Source organism: Nyctereutes procyonoides, unplaced genomic scaffold, assembly GCF_905146905.1.
Source record: "Nyctereutes procyonoides isolate TBG_1078 unplaced genomic scaffold, NYPRO_anot_genome, whole genome shotgun sequence".
NCBI lineage: Eukaryota > Metazoa > Chordata > Mammalia > Carnivora > Canidae > Nyctereutes > Nyctereutes procyonoides.
Genome location: NW_026575132.1, coordinates 13,899,432 through 13,926,616, shown reverse-complemented (window position 1 = coordinate 13,926,616; position 27,185 = coordinate 13,899,432). Strand labels below are relative to the sequence as shown.

Sequence of the window (27,185 nt, the reverse complement as noted above, 5' to 3'; positions counted from 1 at the left end):
GCCAATAGGAGCATTTTTGCTGGTCTGTCAGGAGAGCAAGTAAAAAGCCTCTATCACCAGTTTGACACCAATATTTCTAAATGCCTCCAACAACTCCCTGATGGCATATCATTATATTTTATAAAACTATCTGCTTTTTCTTCCCCTCTTTTGTTGCAGTTGTGCCTTGCCTGGTTTAAAAAGGCATACACCTTTTTTGGGGGGTTGTTTTGTTTCTTTCACTGACTGGTTAATAAAAGGGTTTTTGTTCAAAAGGCAACTTCAAACAGCTCTGCTGTATTTAATGGGGTGGAATTTGTAAGTTGTTTTGTGTGGGTGTGTGGTTTCTAATTATCAATAGAGTGGGAATGAATTTGCATTTGCTTATTTTAGGAAGGCGAAGGGATACAGTTTTCTCTTTAATTTTTACATATTTAATGTTAGTCATTATAATTCTGCTTTTATTGGACACAGTTGGGGTATCACAAACCTTTAAAAAAGACTTTTTTTTTGTATGTGGGATTGTGTGGGTGCCTACTGCATGGATTACAAGGACGAAGCATCTACCAGGTAGGGTACCAAAACTATGGAGGGAGGGTCAAAATTCCTTAGGTGTGTTTTTTCTTTGGCACTTTTTCTGGCAACCTACCAGCGAGATGTCTCACAGGTGAGCCCCTCTCCGTGCCTTTCACCCCGAAATACTTCTGGGCCTCATGCAGGTTCCTAGCAGGACTCAGGAATTCAGTCCCAGAAACCATGCCTTCTCCCATGTTCCCTCTGTACACACCCTGTGACAGTCCCCATGCTACATCCTCCCATGTGTACAACACTGCCATTAAGAGATTCAGCATGTGGGGATCCCTGGGTGGCGCAGCGGTTTAGCGCCTGCCTTTGGCCCGGGGCACGATCCTGGAGATCCGGGATCGAATCCCACGTCGGGCTCCCGGTGCATGGAGCCTGCTTCTCCCTCTGCCTGTGTCTCTGCCTCTCTCTCTCACTGTGTGCCTATCATAAATAAATTAAAAAATTTAAAAAAAAAAAAAAAAAGAGATTCAGCATGTGAAGTTTTACGATGCTTAAAAAAATGTTTTTATTTTTTCAATCCATGAATTATTCATTATTAAATTTTTTTTTCATTATTAAATTTGTATATGAACTTAGTCTCAATGTAAAAAATCGGATTCTGTAGATAAAGCAGAAGTCCCTCCCTTGTCCCTCAATCTCCTCCCTCTCAATAAAGGTAAGCACTGTTACTTCTTCTGTGCATTTGCATTTATACTTAAGCTCCTGGAACTTTCACCATTCGCATTCCTATTGCTGCTACTAAGCCGTCTGAGGGACCTTAGTGGCAGAGGCTGTCTTCGGCACAATTTTGTATCTGGTACATGGCACAGTGCCTGGCACATGGCAGGTGTTCATTAAATACTGGTTTAGTAAATGACTTATCCTTGGTTACTCCCCCTTATGTGGTAGATAAACAAGTTCTGCCTATTTAAGAAAAGGTGGGCCTTGGGATTCTTAATGCTGTAAGGAAGCCACAGCTGCTGATTAAATGAGATGGAAAACAATCTGTGGGGGACCTTGGGTGGCTAACCAGCTATGGAACATGAGTGTGGGTTAAGCCAAGAAAGGCAAAGATAGTGTAAAATAGTGTAACAGCAGAGTCTAGAGACACCTGAAGGTACACCAGGCTAGCTCCCAGGAGGGATCCTTGCCTGCAGGTGGTGGAGAAAGTTTCTCAGGACAGAGCTCAGCTGGGGCTCTGAGGTATGAAAGAGCAAGATATGGTCTGATGACAAAAGTGAGTGAGTAGGTCTCGGGGCATGTGGGTGGCTCAGCCCGGTAAGTATCCAACTTCTGATTCTGGCTCAGGTCACAATCTCAGGGTTTTAAGATTGAGCCCTAGCATGGAGCCTACTTCAGATTTTTCCTCTCCCTCTGCCCTTCCCCTGCCCTCCAAAAGAACCCTGCAAGAGTGCGTAGCTCCGTGAATCAGGAACATGTGTGATGAGGCTGATGGGGTGGGGTGGTAGATGATGGTAGCCAGAGACAAGCCTGCAAGGGCAGGCCAGCAGAAGGTGATAGAAGGCATGGCATGACTTGTTAAAGGTGCTGAAATTTATTCCTGGCCATGGAGCCTAAATACAGGAACCAATGAGTGTTTCTTAAGTAGGCAATACCTTTCTTGAAATACATATCTTTAAATGTTTCCCTTCCTCACTGGCATAAAACTCAAATGTGTATATACACAAACACATATACGTAAGTCACCTGATATAAAGCAATACCAACATTATCAAAGTCAATATATCCTAAATGTTTCTCACTATTAGTTGACGATTTATCAGATATTACAGACAAAATTTAGGCTTTGGCATATATTACTCAACATAGATTGGGTAGTCTATGATGCAGGAGCTCATCTCCAAACTTCCCAGGCTGGGTTTTAAACCTGTCCTTCCAGTACCCTCATTGGCTAATTTTTAGGAAGAAAACTTAAGAATTGAAACCGCTGTTGGAATGAGTAGCCATTCAGTTAACATTAGCAGACTAGCTTTTGCAGAAAAGTTGAAAACCCCTTTGGGTCACTGGAGTCACGGAGTCTCAGTCTTTTCCTCTACAACAAATTTACACATAAAATCCCTTTCTTAGAAGAGTGATTTTAGATTCTAGATCTCAATGTAAACTTTTCTAAAATAATTATGCAGGAACTGTAAAGCCTTCTAGCTCTTTCCAACACTGCTCTTCATGAGAGGCTGCTCTTAAAGCTGGTAAGCAAAGAGTCCAGTGACTTTGTTGCAATGGTTTCATGGCAAAAACTTAACTTAAGCCATGCTAAAGATAAATATAAAGGAAATGCTCATATTGTAGGTTAAAATTTACAGTTACCATGCTTTCGAGAATGTGATTTGTTTTTGCCCACGGTACATTCAGATTCATACAGAAATATTCTAATGATGACATTTTAGTGTACTTTTTATGTGATTTGTTGATTTCTGTGACTCCTGTTGGGATGCAGAGCTAAACCAAAGTTGGGTACAGATAGTGCTCAGCCCATAGAACAGTGCTGATGTCAAACATTCACTTTGTGTTTATCAACCATCATGTAATCAGCTAATAACATTTTTCACCGCAGATGTTCATTCTAGCATTTAGAAACACTATTAGAATTGTCAGTTCCAAACCACTGTTTCTAAATGTACAAGACACATATTCCCCATGGATGGTGAAGTTTGAGAGTTCAGCCACATTTGAAGAATTTGACATATATAGAAATATGCTCTTCTCTTTATAAAATTACTTTTCACTTGCTCAAACAATTCAAAACATTTTAAAAACTATAAATTGCCTAAATCAACACACACTTAAGCATGTTAAATGTTATCTCCAAAGGCAGGCTGTCATATTCTGGATAATGAGAGAGACAGGATAACAAAGAATTTTGTTATTGAGAATTTGTGATGCAAATATGGATATATATAAGGGCATAGGGAAAAATACATACCAAAATATACCACATCAACAAATGCCCACTGGAGCTTAGAATAATTTGTCCTGTGCATTTTTATTTATAGGGAAAAAGAAACAGAACACCATAATAACAAGTATAATAAATAGCAACTATACATAAACACAGATTTTGTGACAATCTATATAAACTTGGGATGCAATATGAAATTTTGTATATAGAAGCTTATTCTATCCTGGTGGGTTTCAATGTCAGGTGCTTAAAGGGAAAATGACTAGTCTTGTGCCAAATTACTCTTTCTGTTATCCATGCTGAATTTGGGGAAGATCTGAGGGTTCCTTTTTTTTTTTTTTTAAAGATTTTATTTATTTATTTGAGAGAGAGAGAGAGAAAGAGAGAGAGAGAGAGAGAGAGAGAGAGAACAAGTGGGGGCAGAGGAGAAGCAGACTCCAAGCTGAGGAGGGAGCCTGACCCAGAACTTGATCCCAGGACTCTGGGATCACAACCTGAGCTGAAGGCAGACACTTAACCAACTGAGCCACTCAGGTCCCCAAATTCTGAGAATTTTAATGATAGTCTTGGTTATTAAATCAGGCAAAACTGGTAGCAATAATACTGGAATTCACAAAGCAAGTCCCTTTTTCCTGCCTCTCCTTCCTCTCTACTACCTTCACTGTCATGTGACTGAATACTCCATGGCTCTGACACATAGCTTAAGGGTTCTTTCTATCTACCCTATTTCCATCCTATCACTTTTGTTATCAAAAATACTTCCCTCAGGAAAACACTGTTCCATTAAGAGATATGTATAACACCTGGACCTAAACTGTAGATTGGAGCAAAGCCCAGCCAAACACTTTTGAGATCAGCAAATCCCCACTCGAACCAAGTGATCAAGAAATAAATGTCTGCTATTGATTTTATTATGCAGCACAGTGTAGCAATAGCTGACTGATACACTGAGAATCAAATTGGATCTTCTTCCTCACTCATCCACCAAGTTTAACTAAAACAAAACAAAACACAACAAAACACAACAAAAAACCCCCCAAAAAACCTCAAAGCTTTATTTTCCAAATATGTTTTACTTTTCTTTCCATTTCCATTGTAATTCACTTGAATTTATGCCACATCATCTCTGATCAGTACTATCACAATAGTCTCTTAATTATTCCCCCTGATTTTTTTTTTGTTTTTGTTTTTGCCCTTCAAGTCATCATAGCCAACAGAGTGATAGTATTACAACATAAAATTGGCCCATCCCCTCCTTTAACCAGTTTGGATTCTCTGAGCCCGTAGGATAAAATTCACATTTTTTTCCATTTGGTAGGAGTTCCTCATAATTGAATCTCTGCCTACTGGCTCAACCTGGTATCTGTTACTCTCCACTTTGCATTTGTGCAACACTGAATTGCTTATAGTTTCGTAAACATACCACGATGTTTCAAGTTGTCATAACTTTCCATATGCCTGAAATGTGTTAGCTCATTGACCTTTTTTATTTCCCAAACTTCTATTTATCTTCCAGATCCTGCTATGAAAGCATTTCCTTTCTGAAATATGACAGCCATCCCCCAGTCCCAAGCAGAATCAAGCAGTATTTCCTCTGTGAGATTCCTGCACTATTACTCTTTAGCATAAAGGTACCAAACCAATATTTAATTAGGCATTTATATGTCTTTCTCCTCTAACATTTCAAAAAAATTTTTTCAGACAGAGACCATGTCATATGTCACTTTGTATCTCCAGCACTTGATATAACACCTGTCACAGAGTGGGCATTTAATAAACATGAGTGGAACTGAAATAATTAATTTTGAAATTTGATTTGTAAAAACATGTAGATTCTATTTACTCATGAAATTCAGAGATGCACACACCTGCACCATTTTTGAGTAGCAAAGAACTGAATCACATTTCTAAGAAGACTGATATATTTGTTTCTAATTCAATTTGATTCATTGAATTTTAGAGACCAGAGTATTCAGTAACCTTTTACAAAATAGGAAATACTGGGGTTGCTTTATAATCAAGTTTGTAGGAAGAATCCTATACATATTGGTACTTTTTAAAATAATATCCTGAATCCCATAGAAACATAAACCGAGCTGGAGGATGTAAGAATGTATATATTTCCTGTGTCTAAAGCTATATGTTTTCCAACATAACAAATAACAAAAGCTTAGAAAGTACCTAATAAAGATCTTTGTCCAAATATAACTGTATAGTGTTACCTTAACCAACTGACAAGGAAAGAAAGAGTTTAAGTCTACTGCCCACTAATGCTAAGATTTAGTTCCTCATCCAAAATATCAATAAAAAGTCAAGAAAGGCAATAATCCAATTCAGACTCATGAAAAATGATCATAGTTGGTGCTCCAAATTTAAAATGCATACTCAACAAAATTTATGAAATGTCATTTAATAGCACATTGCTCTTGTATTAAAGTGACTATTTGATCACCTTATGTTTTTAAGAGCTCTATTTCTTTGGAAAGATCTAGAGATTTCTTTGGCCACACTTGAAAATTCTAAATATAAAGTTTACACACAATGCATTCAGAACAGAATGTAAGGTCTGCCAAGTTAGCAACTTGCATATTAAACTTTCAGCCTCTGCCATAAGGATACACCCGATCACATGCACATTTGCTGTAATTCATACATAATACATGCACATCACATGCCTGTTTTCTCTCTTATACATCTCTTAACTTGGCCCATACTTTTGTGCATGTGTGTGTGTATATATATATATATGCAGAGAAACAATGTCAAGAATGACCAGATTAGATTGTCCCTCTCATGCTCATTGAGTTACAATTGTTTGCTAGAGAAATTCTATTTATGGTGTCTCTTGTTCAGTTGGAGGTTACAAAAGGTAAGAATTTATGGGATATTCCAGAGTGTGTGTCATGTCTTCTCACTAGAACTGTGTTCTTCTCAGTCTCTGGGATTGAAGTGTTAGGCGCATGCTGCTGAAAATGAACTGGCCAAAACATAGGCTTTACCACACAGTATCTGGGTTGATAACCTCACCCATACTAGCTAGCTATGAGAACAAGTATTTAAATGCCCTGAACTTCAGCTTCCTTACCAGTAAAATGTGTTAAGATATCCCACATACTTAATGGCTGCAAGGCACCTATACAAAGATATGCCCCTAGACTGTTAATGAATATTTGCTCATTAATTGATAAACTTATCTCAGAAAAGGTCTGGACTTACTGCCAACCATTACTTTTACAGACTTGCCTGTTTTACAGCTATATAGACAGGTGTTTGAGAATGTAAGAAATTAAAATAGAAATAGGAAAGCTTTTTAGTCCATTTTGCTAATTAATATGTCAGAGCTCATAAAGAAGAACTCATCGGCTTTCTTCAGTACTGCATCATCTTAAAGAGCTGGGTCAGCAAAGATCTCTGCAGACAGTCAATACATATTAAAACAGTTCCAAGCAGTAAATCAAAACAAAAAAATTAAGACATAGTAAAAAAGTAAAATTTATAAGTCCTTTCTGACTAGATGTTGAAGAGCCTTAAACTATTAGTTTAGGTGTCAGCTCAGTATGTAGGTGGGGGCGGGGAAGAAATGATTCCTTCTCAGGTATGGTTTATGAATCTGTAGAATCAAAATTTAAGCATAATTTTAAAAAAAGCTATTTCAAATTTGATGTAATTTTCTTTGGATTCTAATTTTCCCTCAGAATACTGAAATCATTAAAAAATGGTTTCATTGCTTAAAATATACATTGGGCTGAAAGGTGTTTTTAACCCTCTGCATTTACTAAGATTTGGATTTCGTCAGAATTCAGTTAATAAGGAAAGAGGTGAAAGATGCATTTTTAATTTTTCAGCCTCTCTGAAACTTCTGAATTTTCCTAAAGGAACCAATTCAAGGGATTTTGTTCTTAACCTCTCTGGGTAGGTCTCACCATTCCATAGGTACTGATACTTCTCTTACACGGAGAAGGACCTCACAAGATTGACAAGAGGAGAATATCCCGCCTGCTTCCCAGCTAAGGTATGAGATGCAGCACTCCCAGAGGAACCCCTGAGGTCGGCCATTAGAAAAATCTCAAGAATACTGAATTGATTTCAGAAGGGGTAAGGGGGACACTACATTTTAGGCCAAAAGTATTAGAAAGATTGATCTTGCCTGAGCCTTTGATTTGATCTGAGCTTTGAAGAATCAACCATTTAAAGATTAAGCCAAGGAAAGGGTGCCAAAAATATTGTCACAAATTTGGGAGGTACCCAAGCCAGACCAACAGATGGAACTTGGCACGATATGGCTCTCTACACACTAAGTAGCTGACTCAGAAGAAACTTTAACTCAGATGAATTTATTAAAATGTTGAATATCATCCCAAATACGAAGATGGGTGATAGATTTAGGTCAGTATATACAATTTAATTTAACTTCCTGATGGTCTTGGATATTATGAAGGCTGCCCACATTTCTGTAATTAAAAAGAGACAGAGGAAGGTACTCTTCCTTTTTAGCAAAAGAGATGTCACCTTTTTACTTAAATATGCTGGAGGAAAGATTTGGGAAGGGAAAGGTGAAACAAAAAGACACTGAATGATCTCTTTTAACACTGGCAAGACAAGTATGATCATGGAACATTAGACATTATACTCCATTACACTATAACTTGGTTAGTGATCACAGACTGTACCAGATTGAGACTACATATTAGGTGAATTTTTAAGATGATTTGTGTAAATGAAAGGTGTTACCAGAATCAAAAGGACCCTTAATCCTCTTTTACCATCATGGCCACCTCCTCAGAAATTGCTCTGCATAAATGGGGCATGCTTAGGGGAGTTGAATATTATGTGAAGGAGGAGTTTTTTGAGAATTTTATATTCAAGAAAAATTTTCCAAAAGAAATAAATATAAAAAATGGGGGAAGAATATATCCTTGGAGTATATAAATTTATAACCTTAGTTTAGATTTTTCTTTAATGCTGCTTTGTATTTTCTCAGAATGGTCTCTAACGTTTTAAAGTGCTCTCGCTTAATGTAATTCTAGAATGTATAATTTTAGGTGATTGGTAAACCCTCTTTATTGTGTTTTCTCATATACCACTTTTGCTCTAGAGTTAGCAATTTTCTGGTTGTTCTTAGCATTTGCACTGATTCCACAGATGGTCAGTGAAAAGCTCAGTGACACTGTGATAGGGTATATGAGTACTCCGAAATATAAAATGGTAGTACTGTACTAGCAGTCACTATAACCAGAAATCTTTAAAACACCTGATATATTTAAACAGCATGGTTCATATGACATAAAGACTATTGGTACTATTTTTATCAACCAGCTAGAGTAAGACTGCCATGTGGAGCTTACAATGAACCTGACAGGTTTAAAATTATGCCATTTTTGTCATTTTTTAAAAATTTAGAAATTATTTCAAATTTCATACCTAGGATAATTCTTTATTAACATGTTTTATATCATACTATCTAAAAACATATCATGCAATTTAGTAAAATACTGTAGTGATACACAAAGGTAACAATGTTCTCATGTAAAAAGAGTGGCAAAAATATTAGTCAGAAATTTGTTTGGAAATTGCAATCAGAATAAGATTTGATTTTCTGAGAGAAAAATCAGAAAGTTCATTTGCTCATTTTTAAATACCAAATTTATATAAGTCTTAAAAACTGCTTTCATTTTTTTTTTTTTTACTTTGAAGCCTATCCCAGTACATAAAAAGTCTTCAATCTTCAAGTATTAATCTGTGTAATAGAACTGGTGATAAGAAGTACAATTTAAGATGTATTGAAGATGAAAATAATATAAGCTATCCTTGGGGTTCCTTGGTCATGAGAACTTCCTTTGCAGGCTCCGAAAAATATTTCCAGTAGTAGAGAATTTAATGGAAAAGGATGATGGGGAAAAGCAGCACGCAGCAGTTTATCACTCTCAGAGAAATCTTTTCTTTCACGGTGATCTAACCTCTTAGGCTCTTTACTGGGAGCAGCAGAAAAGAAAAAAAAAAATCTAAGAGTTGTGAACCATCCCTTCCCTGCTGTTATCACAAAAGAATATGGAGAAAGAAAAAAAGAAAAAAAAATCATAATCTTGCCCTGGAACATGATTGGAAGTAATGAGGCATCAAGGCCACTTACTGCTGGAAACATAATTAGCACATAAACACAGGAGACACTTGGTGACGGGAAAGCCTTTCTTTGTTTCAGAAACAGGGAGATGTCAACAAACTGTAATTTTTCTGTTATTTGGAGTGGCAAGCCTAAGACTAAAATGGATATTCTTCCCCAAATAACACATCCATAGATGAAAGGGATCACTGTAGTATTTGCAAGCTTGGTAAGCTTTAAGTGTTTTCAACTAATGTGAGAAGGCAATGATGAAGAGCAAAGGGAGAAGCAGACCACGTGGCATTGAAGGGAAAGCTTGGATTTTCGACCTGAAGGTATCTTCCACAAAACAGAGAAAGACCCAGGAAACCCTCAGAGATCCTTGTGGACTTCCTGGAGAACCTCTGGGAATGAGGGAGTTCATTCCTCAGTCTAAAGAAAGATAATCCTCAGTCTAAATTAAAGATCATATAGCCATCTTGGGTGTGATCCTCTTTGATGACAAGCAAAAAGGCTATTCTTTTTTGAGGGGGGAATGACTACATTTTTCTTGTTCTGGAGCTCTTTGTTCTGCCACTGTAATGTGAAAGTCATCATAGGAAAGAGTTTCAAACTTTCTTGGATTCTCCTTATAATTTTTTTTGTTGTTTTAAGTGTTCAGCTGGCTAACAGGTTTAAAATTTTTGGTTTTATAATTATTAGTTTTTGGAAACCCTTATCCTTTCCTCTCAAACATCTTGAGTCAGCATACATTATGCCACTACTCACACAGCCAAGCAATAATTCATCTTTGTGGAAGTCAGAGACATCTCATGTATTAATTAGCAAGCCTTTCAGTGACTAGTGGATGGAAATAGGTTCCAACTGCTACTCAAATACAGCCAGCAATTTCCAGGAAGGAGAATATAAAGTCAGTTACGAGGAGTTTCTTACCCGATTTGTGACCAGCCAATGAGTGGACTTTGCTTTCATCTGGCACTGAGAAGAAATAAAAGAGACAAGGATCAGGCCTGCTTGTAAATCAGGCATTTTTTGAACAATAAATTGAAATAGAGTCATAAGAAGTTAAATCTTTTACTGGAAAAAAAAAGTGAGAAAAAAATGTTCCCTGGCCTACCTGGCATACCTCATTTCTATTGGTAGATATTTTAAAGGCAGCTATGAAGAAATATATTTATATTAGTTCATCTATGAATATAATTTTATTTTCTTCTAATTTTCAAGACTTTCAGCTCTGTTACTTGGGCAATTTTCAGCTCTGTTACTTGGGCAATTGTTTTCATGCCTGCAAAAGGAGGAATTAAACTCATGGGTCTAGGGATGTATAATACATGATAAAATTCTTTGTGTGGAATATATATATTCAGTACTCAAGGACTGGACTTCTATATCTGGAGTAAAAGGGAAGAAATTTACAATCCCTCTTGAAAAAAGAATTAAACATATAAACATGAAACAATGGCAATCCAGGAATTAGACGTTAGGCAGCAGAGACGGAAAACGAGTGAGGTGACTCCTATAAGTGCACTAGCTTACTGTCTGGAGAAATTTTCCAGATTGTGGCAGAGGGAGGGAAACAGAGCAGAACTTAGTGACGTCCCAGCCTGAGCACATAATGTTGATGTCCAGGGAAGCCAAGGCAGATGACGTTTGAAGGCAGAGAACCAGAGAGGAAAGACTTATCCAGAACTCTTGCTGAGATCTGCTGAGGATCTTCTCATGTATTTAGATGAATATACTGATGATCACAAACATGTGAGGAAACTACCCAAGACCTGGGAAAGAATCACCCAAAAGTTTAATGGGAAGAGTGTATGAAGTTCACATATGGCTGGGAACAGTGCCTAGTCCCAATTGCCAGAGAAAATATTCATAATTCAGGGCCTTGAAGAAGATGAAGAACCTTGCTTCAGTAGTGGAAAAAAAAATAACCCCAGATTAACACGGCTCTGATGAAATACATAAATTTTTGAAAGACACAAGTTACCAAAGCTTATGTAGGAAGAAACAGATAATGTGAATGACCCTATAGTTTTGTTGTTGTTTTGTTTTTAATGAATTTATTTATTCATGAGAGCACAGAGAGAGGGAGAGACAGAGGCAGAGGGAGAAGCAGGCTCCTGCGGGGAGCCTGATGCAGGACTCAATCCCAGGACCCCAGGATTACCACCTGAGCCAAAGGCAGATATTTAACCACTGCACCACCCAGGTGTCCCTAATGAATTTATAGTTAAAACTTTCCCACAGAAAAAATTCTAGACCCAGACGGCTTCACTGGTGAATTCAGTAAATTCAGAGGAGGGAATATTTCTTGACTCATTCTGTGAGGCTGGCATGACACTGATAACCAATATCAGTGACATTGCACCAAAGTTATTACTCAGTATCTCTCAAAAACAAAGTTCTTAATTCATCCTTAAGCATCTCTGCATGGATTATCACTTCAATATTCAACAACAGTTTTTTAAAATTAATTAATTTATTTATGATAGACAGAGAAAGAGAGAGGCAGAGACACAGGAGGAGGGAGAAGCAGGCTCCATGCCGTGAGCCTGACATGGGGGACTTGATCCCGGGACTCTAGGATTGCACCCTGGGCCAAGGGCAGCACTGAACTGCTGAGCCACCCAGGGATCCCAACAGTTTTTCATTATTTGCTATGTGCCATTGGCTATGCTAGTCTATAAAAATCTGGTGCTCAAGGATTGAGCAAGGTGAAGTGAACTTTGCTGATAAAAAAAGTCCTCCTCCCTTTTCCCTAACGCTAGCTGTCTCAGAGAGGTATGCACTTCCTTCCTTTGCCTATACCACTCAGCCATATTTCACCAACCCAGTTATTATTATACATAGATCTTCTCAAACCCACCTAGCCCTCTCTTTCTAGCTATTTCTTTATTTTCTAGACAACAACACTACTTTTTTGTTGATTTTCCCATATTTTATTAGCTTCTTAAAAAATCTTATCAGACTTCTCTTCATATTTCTAGTTGTAAATGTCAGTCCATTCTCATCAGGCTTCAACTGTGGGTTAAATTCAGGCCTTTTCAGGTCTAAAAGAAATTTACAGTGGAATCTACAGTACAAGTAGAAAATCCTAGAAAATTATGACGATTAAAAAAATAAACAACACTAGTGGCTAATACTTATTGAGCTCTTGTAATATGTAGGTTCTATCCTCCACAGTTTATAGCTAATAATTCATTTAATCCTCAAAATGACCTATAAAGATAGGTCTTCTTCTTCTTCTTACTTTACAAATAAAGGAACTGAAGCATACCTCCTACATGGAGGACCCAGAACTTAAACATTGTACTCTTAACCACTCTACTATACTTGTGATAAGTCATGGAAAAATGTTATATTCTTTGAATCATGAGTTGAATGAATATAAGAAAACACTTGACAAACACTTAATATGTTAGAAAACTATTATCCTTTATGCTTGAATATATATTATTAATAGAAGTTTCTGTGGTGATAAATGTCAACAAGTGTTAGCTATAATTTTGTTTAACATGTTTGGAAATTTAGCATTCTCATTGGTTTAAGCAATATATTCACCCCCGTTTCACAAGTGAGAAATCACCTGAATTAAAATCCTGACTTGGGAACTTACTGGTCATATGCAATTTATTTTGACTCCCTGATCCTAAATCTTATCATATATATAAAGAGGATAATAGCTTCCTCCATAGGCTTGTAGTGAAGATTATATGTGCAAATTTGTGCAAAATACTTAGAAGATAATATAGTAAGTGCTTAATAAATATGGACTACTATCATCTTATTAAAGGGAACCCAGATAGAAAAGCAAAATAACATGATAGCTACTAATAAGATAGATATGGGTTGAATCTCAGCTTTACCAGGCAAGTTAGCAAGTTGTTTTCAACCAGTTTCCTTGTGTGAAAAATTTAGATAAAAACACTGCACAAGGAATTGTGGGACTAAATGAAAACAATGTACAAAAGCACAGAGCACTGTGCCAGGTGCGTATTTCTCAATAAATGAAAACTACTGATAAATGAAAACTGTGAGAGTGGTCAAGGTTGTGCATTTGATGATGGTGATATTTATGATTTCACTTCCCTGGGATTATAAAGGAACAGAGGAGAAAACACTGGAGAGAATATAATGCCTTCAGGCAAGTACTTTAAATTGTTATCTCATGGATAATCCAACATCCACAGTAGGTTACCACTCAGTTTACCTGTCTCCTAGTTCATCTGTAGTGGAAGAAAGAAAAAGGAAATGCAGTATTCAGATGATATGGTCTTATTATGTGCAGTTATTCTGAAAAAGGGATTCATACAAAGGTAAGATTTTGTTTCTTTGCATTTGTCTTTTTTTTTTTTGACAGACACAAGTTATCCCATTAAATTTAAGCCAATTTAAGTATTGCAAATTCCTCAACCATATTAGGTTAAACATGGTACTTGCTTAACTTCTGAGAGCACACTATTATTCTTAGTGGGAATACTTATTATTTTAATTGACAATTTGAAATTCTTTAGAGCACTATTTCAAAAAACAGTACAGAAAAGCCAAATGGGTGATAGGCATAAAAATTAGGGGTCTTTCTCCAAAATATGCAGTAACATAGATGTCTATCTTTAGGACAGAAGATATATGAATAAACATAATGGAAAAGAGAGGGGACCGTAATGACTTAATTAATAGAATACACTTTATTTAAAAGGTTAAATTGGGAACAATCATCTTTTATGCACACGCTTAGTGCTGGGAAGTGATTTAAATAAAAGTAGCAAATGAGAAAATGAGGTAAAATTACACACACTACCACTACTTTTTAAAAAAATGACAAGTGTTATAATTAATACTCAACTTCCTTTATAACTCACATTACTTTAGATCTACTATAGGGTTATCTCATGGGGATGGAGCTTAAGTCTACTCATTTCACTGCATAATATTTGGATAGCACAGTGATTGGAATAGTAGCAGTAGGGATATGACAGGTGTGTCATTTCAAACTAAAACCCTATTTATAAGAGATTGAAAAATGAGTGGGCTGGGTGTTGTGAAGGTCTTCTATTCCAAAATTGTGAAGCACCAAAAGCATCTAATGAGAATGGATGAAGAGTCAAAGTTTTTTGTTCTGGTTCTGATGATGGATTCTTTTCTTTCTTTTGTTCATTTGTTCTTTTTTTTTGCATTTTCTTTTCTTTCTTTTTTTTAAGTTTCCAGAGTCTATTATATTTCCTTTCTCATCCTTCAGTTTTACCCAAGGACAGGTACTACTTGCTCTTGATTACTTAAAGGGGTATTACAGTAATTGAAGCAATATCAGTGAAATGTTGAAACCTTCTAAAGATGAAATTTATGGACATTTTTATTGTAGCTGTTATTAAATACTTAGAGAACACTGTGGGCTTGCTCTTCTTATCTCTGAAATTTATTTAGATAATGCAATTTCTATACTAAGCTCATACTTCTTGGCCTTCAACTCAAGATTGATGGACACTGATTTAATTCTTGTAAAGTGCTTCATAAGGAGGATGTTCTTTGGCTTGGATGCTTGTTAATTCCCTGGTGCATCCTCTGGTTCAGGAAGACTTGCTTGGGAAAATAGCATCAGGATGCTATTTTCTAGCTATGCTTATATTTCTAGCTATTTTTGTTGTAGCCCTTTGAAGCTAATTAGAATTGCTCAACACTTATGGCAACTTTTAAAACTGTGGATAAACACACAGTGGTGTTTTTTACTTAATTTCTACCAGGATCATTGTTATAATTGAAAGAAGCCATAAACCAAAAAAATATGGGGAGACAAATCTCTGAAAAAGATGGCATTGTAAGAGCTTATTAGCGGCAAACATTAAAGTGCTTATAATACATACATTGGATTCCCAGTAGGATACATTTATACTAGTACAGTGATCACTTAAAATATTTTATTCTTTTGTCAAGCCTTCTCATACACTTCAAATGCATTCTCACTGGGGGAAAACAATTCTCTTGCTTATTGATAGCATTTGATACGCATTCTATAACATAAGTGACTATTAGGGACTGCACTTGCTTAATAAAAATTTGCAGAACAGTAGCAGATTTGGTGAGTTAATGGGCCCCATATGCTCTACTTAAGCTGACAGAAGACAGTATATTGCTAACATGCACAAATCTCTTCAGATAAAAATTGCCATCAGCTACAGTTACTCTTTTTGAGAATGCCAACACTATGTCATGAATGGGAATATGCAAATGTGTTCAGATTCCCACTACTTCATATTGAGATACTTTGGTGCAAAGCAGCACTCTAAAATATGATGCAATGCTTGTCTTTTGCATACAGAGCTCTGTTTCATTTAATTTTTACTTCCATATCTTTGACTTAGTAGACTGCAGTTTTGAAACTGATGTTTGGTGCAATAAAAATCTATCTTCTAATGAGGCCATAAATACTTCTTTTTGGATAGTTTGCTAGGAAACTAAATTTCAAGTAATTCCTTGATGGTTAATAAACTTGTTTCCAAGAGCTGTTCCTTCAGAACTTAAAAAAAATGATGTAGTTGCCAATATTAAAAATCAATTTTCTTCTTTTTTTAGTAGATCAATTTCTGTACTGATTGATTTCCAGAATTTCTAAGAAATACAAATCTATTTCAAGTTGTTCAAGTTGTAAATTACGTTCTCTTCTTAGTAACCATGAACTATTACTGCATTGATTTATAATGTTTTCTTATGTCAATGGCTATTTGGCATACCGATTCTCCTTGAGGAGGCTTTTTGAGTTTTCAGCACTATGAATTCTTAAGTTTGGAAAAACTCTTCCATCTCTTGAAACAAACAAACAAACAAACAAACAAACAAACAAGGCAGCCCAGGTGGCTCAGTGGTTTAGCACAGCCTTCAGCCCAGGGCATGATCCTAGAGACTCAGGATCGAGTCCCAGGCTCCCTGTATGGAGCCTGCTTCTGCCTCTACCTGTGTCTCTGCCTCTCTCCCTCTCTGTGCCTCTCATGAATAAATAAATAAAATCTTTTAAAAAACAAACACAAACTAAACAAGGCTTTTGCTGAAAAAGAGGGTTAAGTAATTAGTACAAGATGATGATGCAAATGTTTATCTCACCATTTCCTTGGCAAGCTTCCCCTAAAGCACTATGCTCATCTCTGGGCATGTTGCTACTCTGACAATAAGATAATTGGAACTCAACAGCTAAAATTTTCTTCCAATATTATAGGGTATCCTTCAGCCACTGTGCCATGAAATAAAAATGAGGAATCCACTCCTTCATAGTTCTCTATTTACTCACATGTTCACAATTTTTCAGAATTCTCTTTCTCCATGAATCTTAGGAGATCATAAATCTAAAGTTAGGAAAATCCAACACTTTTCATATGTTCCTATATTATTGTCTTGATCTCATTAAAGAACATTGGAAAAACCAAATTATTTCTTCATTAATGTATTAAGTAATTTTTTAGAATTCATGCAATAAATATTTCTATAAATAAATGAATTTTTTGAATTCATGCAATAAATAAGTCTCAAAAGAGTCAGATATTCAATGCTGGTGTTTAATGAGGAGATGTAAATAAATAATATATTGATACAATACAATAACTAGTATAATTTTTTAAAATTATTATCTATGATAGTCAGAGAGAGAGAGAGAGAGAGAGAGAGAGAGAGAGGCAGAGATACAGGCAGAGACACAGGCATGGAGCAGGCTCCATGCACCGGGAGCCCAATGTGGGATTCGATCCCGGGTCTCCATGATTGCGCCCTGGGCCAAAGGCAGGCGCCAAACCACTGCGCCACCCAGGGATCCCTTTTTTTTTTTTAATTTTTTTTTAAATAACTAGTATAATAAAGGAAGAAGGATAAGCTTTAGGAATACAGTAGAAGATTAGACAGACATGAAGATTCACAAAAGTAAATAAAGGTTTTAGGTAGCTGAAATTTGAACCAAATAATCTGTTTGACAACTTTTAGCACCTGGGGCATCTTTTTTAGTTATGGCTAGGGAGTAGCATGAAAAGGGACCTGGATTGTGACACTAATTATATGCATGGCTATGGACTAATTACTTAGTCTTTTTCAAGCTTACTGAACTCATTTGTAAAATGCAGATAATATCCCTTACTTACATTATGGGGCAACTCAGTGGCAAAAACTTATCATGGAATCTAGCAGGAACAGGTGCTCACAAACACATTCTGATTGTCTTTTACACACAACCACCTTTGCTAGGTTCCCAGCACTCCACACAGAAGTATATTTCTGAATAGACTATGCAACTTCATGAATCTGTACAATATACAAATAGCACATAAAATTCCTTCTGAATCATAATGAAAATTCATTTATTCTCCTGCTCTGAAAACACACTTTAAGAAACCATTTAAATCTCACCTTCTCCAAGTCATCTTCTGAGGCCTCCAGGCTGAGCTTAGGGACCAAAATTTGTAAATCTCTAAGTTATTTGTGTATGGGTCTGTTGTACATTAAAGTATGAACACCTTAAGGAAGGTATAGGTCTTATTTTTCCTTGTTAGACTAGAATCATGCTATACACCTTTTACTCATTAATGTTTGTTGAGTGAATGGATGCAGCATATGCAAAAGTAAAGAAGGCAGCATTTTGAATATGTCCCTTTATCACAGGGCTCTAGAGTAAGGAATGGGGCATACGTTTATTGTGCTATGCATATGGCTATATGAATGTTGAAACACACGTATATAAATCTTGTAAAATTCTTGTGGTATAATTTGTAGACATGTTCGCAGCCAGGTGGAGTCTAATTCTGGGATAAGTCTAAATAAAAACCCAAACACGGCAGAATTGTTTGGAACAGATATCCATTCACTTATATTTTAAGTGGTAAATTGTAGAAAAAATATAATTGATGGACTAGTCATACCTCATTGTCCTTCTCTAATAACTTATATATAACTGACCCCTGGGTTTTAGTGCTTCTATATTTAGTTTTTGGTTTGCTGGCACTAATCTCACTGCTGTTCTTCACATGGTAACGATACTTGAAAGAGCAGTTCATTTTGTTTGTAGAAAATATCACATTACATTTCTAAAAACCCAAAAGTTGCTTTTAAAAAATAAAATAAAAAAATAAAAGTTGTTTTTATTAAATATTGCATTAAAATATCCACAACATATGTGTGAGATATAAAGAACAACAATAAGATAAACACTGTGTTTCAGCTACTAAGTGTAAGAATATTATTTTACTTTTGAAACCCATGGGTGTTTCATTTAAATCTTATTCCCTTTCTTCCTTATTCAAAGGTAACCACAATTTTGAATTTTGCATTTTATCATTTTCTTTTTCTTCATAATTCTACCACAAATTTGTTCCCAAATAATATTCCTCAAAGTTTTTCTTTCATTAAATGATATGGGATTCTTTAGAATAACTTTTTCTGTATTTACTGATGCGATGAATATTCATGTTTTAGTTTTTTAATAAGTGACTTACATTGATTGATTTCAAATGTTAGAACAAACTTTTATTTCTGAAATAAACCCCACTTGATCATGATCTTTTTTATATATTGTTGGGTTCAATCTACTTAATTTTCTAGCATATTTTTTTATCAATTCCTGAAAGATATCAAGTTAAAGATATTTTGTTTTGCTTTCTTTTTGTTTTTTGGTTTTGTTGGTTTCTAATGTCCTTGTCTGGTTTTCATATTATGGTAATGCCAGCTTCATAGAATGAGGTTGGGAAGTATTCCCTCCTCTTTATTTATCTGGAACTGTTTCTGTAGAATTCATGCTATTTCCTCCAGTAATGCTTAGTAGAATGCACCAGGAAAGCCATCTGGACCTAAAGTTTTCCTTGTAGGAAAGTATTTAACTATAATTCAATTTCTTTAATAGCTGTAGGGGTATTTAGACTATTTCTTCTTGCATAAGTTTGATAGTTTGTCTCCCTCAAGTAATTTGTTCAAGTCATCTTAATTGTCAAATATGTTGTTCATCATAGAGCCTTAATATTCTTTTATTGTCTGTAGTATCCATAATGATGTCCCCTCTCTCATTCCTGATAATGTGCATGTGTCCTATTTTATCCTGATCATTCTTGTTTATGAGGCACCATTTTTCTTGACCTTCTTTAAATACTAGACTTGAGTTTCACTGATTTTCTCAAAATTTTTTCCCAGTTCACTGATTTCTACTTTCTTATGACTTCTATTCTTAAGCTTAATTTGGGTTGAATTTACTCTACTTTTTTCTATTTTCTTTAAGTGAAAACTGAGGTCATTAATTTGAGACCTCTTTCCTATTTCTAATATAATTCAGTTCTATAGATTATCCTTTTTGTGGTATCCCACAATTTTGCTGTTATTGCACAAATTTTGATATGCAGTGTTTTCATTTTCATTCAATTCAAATACTTTCTTTTTTTATTAGTTTTTTTTCTTGATCTATGTGTTACTGAGAAATATTCTTTATTTTCCAAATATTTGTAGATTTTCCAGATTTTCTGGTTTTGAAATTTTAATTCCAGCATAGTGGGAGAATATATGTTGTATGACCTGAATCCTTTCAACATTTTTGAGACTTATTCTTGTTTTTGCGTTTCTAGTTTTCATTAACCTTGGGAAAATTTTGGCAATTATATCTTCATATTTCTTTTTTTTTCTTCAAAAAATCTTCATATATTTTCCTTTCGTCTCCCTTTTCTTTCACTGGGGACTCCAGTCACATGTACCTCAGGCCACCTTGAAGTTGTCCCTGAGTTTACTGTTCACTGTTCATTTCTGTGTCTTTTCTCCATTTTAGTTTGTATAGTTCTATTGCTATGCCTCTACATTTACTTATCTTGTTTTCTGCAATGTCTAATCAGCTGTTAGTTCCATCCAGTGTATTTTTCATCTCAGATATTAAACTTTTTGTTTCCAGAGGACTTTTTAATATTTTTAATACCTCTACTTAACATATTTATTTTTCCTCCAGGCTTCTGAATGCATGAAATGCAGTCATAATAATTTTTAAATATGCTTGTCTGCAAATTCTGACATCTGCATCAATTCTGGTTTTACTGATTGATTTTTCTCATTATGTGTCATATTTCTATAGTTCTTTGCATGCATTTCTATAATCTTTTATTGGATACTAGATACCATAAATTTTATCCTGTTGGGTTTTTGGTATTTTTATATTTCTTTAAATATTTTTATATCTTTGGGTAATAGTTGAATTACTTGGAATGAGTTCATCCTTTTGGGATTTGTTTTTAAGATCTTCTAGGTAGGACCAGAATAGCCTTTACTTTAGACTGATAATGCCCTACTACAGAGGCAGTGCCCTTATGCACATCCTATCCAATGTCTGATGGATTTTAAGATTTTTCCAATCTTGTTGGTGAGAACAGTTAACCATGTTTGGTTCTGTATAAACACTGGATAATATTTCCTGGATATTTTGGGGAGTTTATTTTCCCAGCCTTGGTAGTTTTCTCACATAAGTGCTCTGATCAGTACTCTGTAATATGCAAGAGAGAAACTCTAAATATATCTGGAGTTCACTCTCTGTGCAGATCTCTCTTCTCTGGGACTCTACACACTCTAACCATCTTGCTTTCTCTGGACTCTCAGCTCCATGGTATAGTTTTGCTTAATTTCTCTGGAATGAGTAGTAAAATGTTCCAATATTTTTTAAAAATTAAAACATCTTTGTCCTTTTTTTGAAACCACACTTTTCTAAATCACAGAACCAATAGTCCTAAGACAACTTCATTAACTATCATCCAAAATACAGTAAGGAGACACTGAGCTGAGAATGTGATCCATGATGGAGGGCAATATTCTTTGGAAGTCTCATTATTCACTTTTTCCCACAAAGGGATATTATGTAATCAATGCTGAAAATCGGATTTTAAAAAATTTTTTGGCATATATAACCAAAAAAAGAATGCAGCTGTAGATTGAAAGAAAACCACGTCTAAACTCAGGACTATTCCCCTGTCCCACACACATGCTATCATTATGAGCAACTGTCACAAATCTTCCTTTCAAGAATCCTTGCAACTGGACCCCAGGCTTTTACATAGGCCATGGCTGAACATTGCCAACCACTTTCAGTTTCCTCTTAATCTAACTTTGTCTCCGCAAGTCGACACTATTTATTTACCATAACCAGATTGACCTGTTGTGAGTATCATCTTCATTATTTTTCTAACCTATCCTCAAACCTTCACTAAATTCAAACTGCATAGAAAGTAATTTAGTCTCCTCAGCCCTGTATTCAAGGTTTAAACTCTATTTTCCTCTATTCACCTTTTATCAAAGTCACACAGAGTTATTCTAGTTTCTTCCCATCTGCCTTGACCGCAGTTGGAAATGCCTCACATGTGTAAATACACTTACTTCTCCTCGGCCCAACTCCCCATTATAACTCTTATAAAGAGAGGACACTCTTTATAGAATATTCTCTCCATTTCTGACTTCCCGAGAAGATAGTTTAGCATTTCCTCCAAGCAAATATACCATTTTCTACTCTGTATCATGCTGATTTGTTGGCAACTTCAAAGAAGGGAAAGATAATATTTTATTCATCTTTACATGATAAACCATTACAAATTACAAAAGTCCTCAAAGATTAGTTGTATGGGAGTCTCTTTTTCTAAAATCTATGGCAGGGAAAAGACTATATGTGTGAGTTCTCTTTTAGGAAGATTATCTGTGAATTTTTGGGATCTATCAGGAATGGATTATTTCTACTACTCACACTATGAAAACACTCATGTTTCTTAGACACTTGATAAATATTTCTATTACCAGCAAGACATTGATACTGACTAAACCATAGGGAAAAAGGGGGCACAGGCTATCCCATAAATCACATAATAAGCAATTATTATACACTACTAACCAGCAAAACAACACACCAATATTTTCACTATTTATTAATGTACATTTCCACAAAGTGATTCTATCCTTAATGGGGGATAAGGTAGAAGGAACCAAAACTTACCAACTTACATATGTCAGAAATCATGCTAAGCATTTTAACACATGTTATCTCATTAATCCTTATAAATGCTCTATATAGAGTTGGGCATTAGTATCTTCACTTTACAGAGGAGGGAACTGAGAGGCTCAGTAGGATTATGTCACAAAGTTAGCAAGTAGGGCAGTTGGAATCGGATGATTTCCTGATTTCAAAGCACAAATTCCTCTACTATGTGAGGCTGAGAGGTAAGATTTTGCTAATGGCTTTACCATCAAGTAGTATATATTTCACTAGTCACCACTATCTGCTAAAGTAGATTTTGTAACAAACTACATGAAAGAGTACATGATGTCTCTTACAAAAGGTTACTGATGCTCTCAGAAGACACAGTTGTCCTAAATTGATTCGAGCCTCATATACCTGGAAATTGTTACCAAGAAGAGGTACAGACTATTGTTCAGATGATGTCAGAGCAGTGGGAAGGGAAAAAAAAGAAACAAACCCAAGTGACATAATAGAGAACTTATTGCTTGAACATAGAAATGAAGTAATAGAGAGAACCACAAAAAGCAGTGTGTAGTCTTGTGACTGAGGGATGACATAACTAGAAAGAAGATGGAGGGAAAATGGTGTCTTGAAATAGTAGAAGCAGCATGGAGTGCCCTGGGACTCATATCTCCCATTTCCACCCCATTCCCCCCAACCCCTGGCTTTTTAATACAACTTAAGACAGGAGTTAACTTTTTTGGCCGGCAAAGTAGGATACTGTCATCTAAGATCCTGAAGTGTTTTTTGTATTAACTGCTGTTAAGCCAGGTCTTTGTCCAACAAAGATCTATGGAGAGGCAATAGTGTGCTGGGCATCATGCTAGGCACTGGGACTGTGGAAGTGAACAAGGCAGTCTGAGCCTGGAACCAGCAGGGTTTCCATCACAAAGTAATCACAAATACAGTGAAGGGTATTAGTAAATCTTCCCGCTCAAAGCTGCCTTCTGCTCTCACCTTGACAGATCTAATAACCCCCTGGTTGATCTTTGAGATTCTGCACTTACTCCCTATAATCTATTTTCCACACAGAAGCTAGGAGAGTCCTTTTAAAATAATAAACAAAACAAAAATCTTATCACAACAGTCCCATGCCGAGAGCCTCCCAGTAGCTTCCGATTACATTTAGAAGGAAACCTAAAATCTCATGAGAGCCTTCAAGCCCTGCCTGAGCTGTCCCTGAGGGCCCTCCAACCTCATTCAGCACAGCTCTCCCCTTGCTTAGCATACTTCGCCCATTCTGGCCTCTCTGTAGTTCCCCAAACATGCTGGGCACAGCCCTCTTCAGAGCTTTGGGACATGCTCTTCCTCCTGACTGTAGTGCCATTCTCTCAGATAGCCACACAGCTCACAGTCCTCCTTCATTCACATCTCCACCTTCATCACCTCCTCAGAGAGGTCCTCCTGGCCACCTTACCCGTGGTAGGGATTCCAACCCTAGCTCTCCATTGCTATCTCCTCAGCCTGCTTCAGTTTTCTACAAAGCGCTCATCACTGCTTGACATCTTCTCCACTAGAACTTAAGCTCTATGTGGACAATGGGCTTTGTTTTGTTCACCATTTTGTCCCCAGGGTCTAGAACAGTGCCTAAGACATAGTAGGCACTCAGTACATATTTGCTAAATTAAAGAAGGATAATTAGGGAACCTCAAGAGTAGACTAACCCTAATTTATAGATTGGGTCTAACTGAGGGCCTGAAGTTGAGACCAGAAGATATATAGGGAAGTGTGAGGATGATGTCTGGACAGAGGAAACATGAAAGCTCCCAAACAGGTCCCATACATAGAACCCAAAGGTCTTCCATAGAGCTGGCGCACTCAGTGTGGGAGGGAGGTGGGTGAGAGATCAGAAGTAGAAAGAGGTCAGTTGTGGAGGAACCCAAAAGCACATTAATGAATTTTATCTTTAACCTCAAGGCAATGGGATCCTGTTAAGGGCTTTTTAGCAAGGAAGTGGCATGATCGGATTTGTGTTTTAAAAAGATCACCCAGACTGGAGTGTGGAAAATGAGCCGGATGGGAGTAAGGCAGGAGGCAGATGTGATTTTTTTTTTAACCCAAGTACAGGAATTTACATTTATCCCTATTAAATTTAATCTTCTGAATTGCAGCTCATCAGTTCTCCCCGTTGAGATCTTTCTGAATCCTGATTCTGTCATCCAGTGCATTAGCAAACTGCAGAGCTGTGTGTCACCTACACATTTGACAAGTAAGCCTGCTATATCCAAGTCATGTGCAGGGCTTACGTTATTGAACACCATCCCGGCTCTCTTCCTGGCACTTCTGCACATGCTTGTGAGAGGGCCAGCTGGGCAGAAACCTACTCTCCCATCACTCAACATTGTTTCTTCTTGTAAAGTTAACTGGCCAGCCAGGAACTGAACTGTAACCCTCAAGATCTAGTAACCTGAGCTACTTGGGGTTTATATGTGAGTTTCTCCTTGAGCTTATGGACTTTACACTAGGACAGCAACCCATTTTATTCTTGCATGTATTAATTTTGGCACCTGGTTTCTGGCTAGGGATTGTATAGCTGCTTCTGTTCCTGGCTACAGTAAGTGCTATCAAAAGATTTCTCTTCTGGCATGAATTGAAGTATATAATACTGTCTATATTTCTGCCCAGAATTGACTATCATCTGCTTAATATGCAAACTGTGCAAAACCAGGGCTACGAGCATGTAATAGATTTTGAAAAGTTGTCATCCAGATTCATTGTTTATTAGGGGATATTAACTTTGGAGGTTTATATGCTGCCTCTCCAACTCCGAGAATACAACTTCCCTTAAGTGGGATGCACAAAGGTCTATACACACTCTAATGAACTGATCTGGTATTTTATACTGATCTATTAGATAAGCTCATTTAAATCAGCCTCCTTTTTTTGCAGAATACATGATTACACATACATATTAAATATCCACTATCTTTTGGGAAGTTGTTCAGGTATATTAAGAATCTTGAACAAGGTTGAGCTAATAGAAAACATTAATAGGAAAAAGGACAGAAAGTTGATAGACCCAGAGTCCAAAGTGACTTCACAGGCAGCAATTTTTAAATCTCTTTTCCTTAGACCAGGATTTCTTTGGAGGCCTCAGAGACTGCTGACGAAGGAAGGGAAAGTGAATCATGCCACCCTACCACCTTCCCTTCTCCTCTAGCCCCCTGATTCTTATAATAAATATTCTTGCTGTAAAAATTAAAAAGAGATTTGGTAAATTAGTTTAAAATTACTTGGGTATGAATTACTTATTTAATAGATATTGGCTGATTTCTTTTTAGCAATCTTTGTGAATACCTAGTCTTGTGAATTGGAATAAAAATCCCCAAATAACTGTTTTCAAATGTAGTGATTTTTTTTATGACTTCTAAATGTACAAATTGGTAAAATCAGCATAGGGTTACATTTCAGGGATATTCAAACATGTATTAATTTCAAATTTCTGGCTTCATTTTCATATTTTAGAGTCAATAATTTTTTTCATGTCTTGGATACTTTGGTAGATTCTGGTAAGTCTCACAGGCTCTAGGCCCTGTGCCTACAGCAACTAACAGGGAAAAAAAAATCCTTGCCTGCTCAACCAGAGAAATTTTTTCAATAACTCATAATGTGAAACTATAAATTTAAAACTACTGCTTTAGGTCATTAAGAAGAAAGAAGATAATATTTTGTTGTTGTTCCATCTGGATTATATCATTCCTAAATGTTGTGCCTTCACTAATTCTCTTGTTTGAAATGGCATCATCTTTGTCCTAACACTCTCTTTGCCCTCTGCTCCAACATAAATATTATTAGTCTAAAAAAAAATATTATTAGTCAAGCTTCACTTTGGCCACTGATAGGGAATCAGGTCATTGCTTTCTTACCGTTTTTCTATGAATTGTACATTTCTATTAATATAGGATTGGAATAATAGTCTCTAAAGATGAAGATCTAAAAGAACCTAGAAATTCTGCTCAACTCATACAAGGCCTTCTTTGCACTTCTGTATACTAGAGAGATGAGAAGCTTATCAGCTTATTGGCTGGCTGACCTAGTGCCACCAACAACTTCATTCTCCTGGTCAATGAGATAAATAAAATTGAAGTTTCCTGGTCAGCACTCCTTATACAATGTTGGGTTTCCTGGTATAAAGGGAAGAATGTTAACATACACTATGACTACTTTTTTCTTTTTGCCTGGAACACGGAAATGATTGTTGAAGGTAACAGCACTGGACACTGACATAACAAATATGAGGACAAGAGAAAGAAAATCAAGAATGGCAGAGAGGAAAAAGAAAGGAGCTTAGGTCTTTGATGGCTCCACTGGGCCACTGAGTTGGTCCTATTCTGATTTCATGTTATACATGATGATAAACTCCTGTTTATTATACCACTGTTGGTATAGTCATCAGAGCATTGCAGTGGAATGTGCTCCTGTTTAATATTATTTCAACTGGTAAAGAATAACTTTCTGTATTGACCTGAAATCTGTTAACACACATATCATTTTGCCCATAAATATTCTTATTCTGTCTTCTAGGTGATAGTCCTCAATAATAGGAAATCAGTCAATACACTCTACACTTTTTTTTCCTTTTCTGAGTCAAATATCCCTAGTTCTTTGTACCATGAAGAGAATTACCTGATTTT

General features: G+C 36.2%; 1 protein-coding gene across 3 annotated transcripts in view; it reads right to left on the bottom strand.

The window, feature by feature from the left end:
- The window catches only part of PARD3B (par-3 family cell polarity regulator beta), a 991,638-nt gene that overhangs the window by 338,788 nt on the left and 625,665 nt on the right, over positions 1 to 27,185 (bottom strand). For 2 of the 3 annotated variants that reach the window (XM_055345407.1, XM_055345408.1), the window contains exon 16: positions 10,494 to 10,538. The exons of the other annotated variant lie outside the window; for it this stretch is intronic. In XM_055345407.1, coding sequence (XP_055201382.1) covers positions 10,494 to 10,538 — 45 coding nt within the window. The remainder of the gene's footprint in view (positions 1 to 10,493; positions 10,539 to 27,185) is intronic. 3 annotated transcript variants of the gene reach the window in all.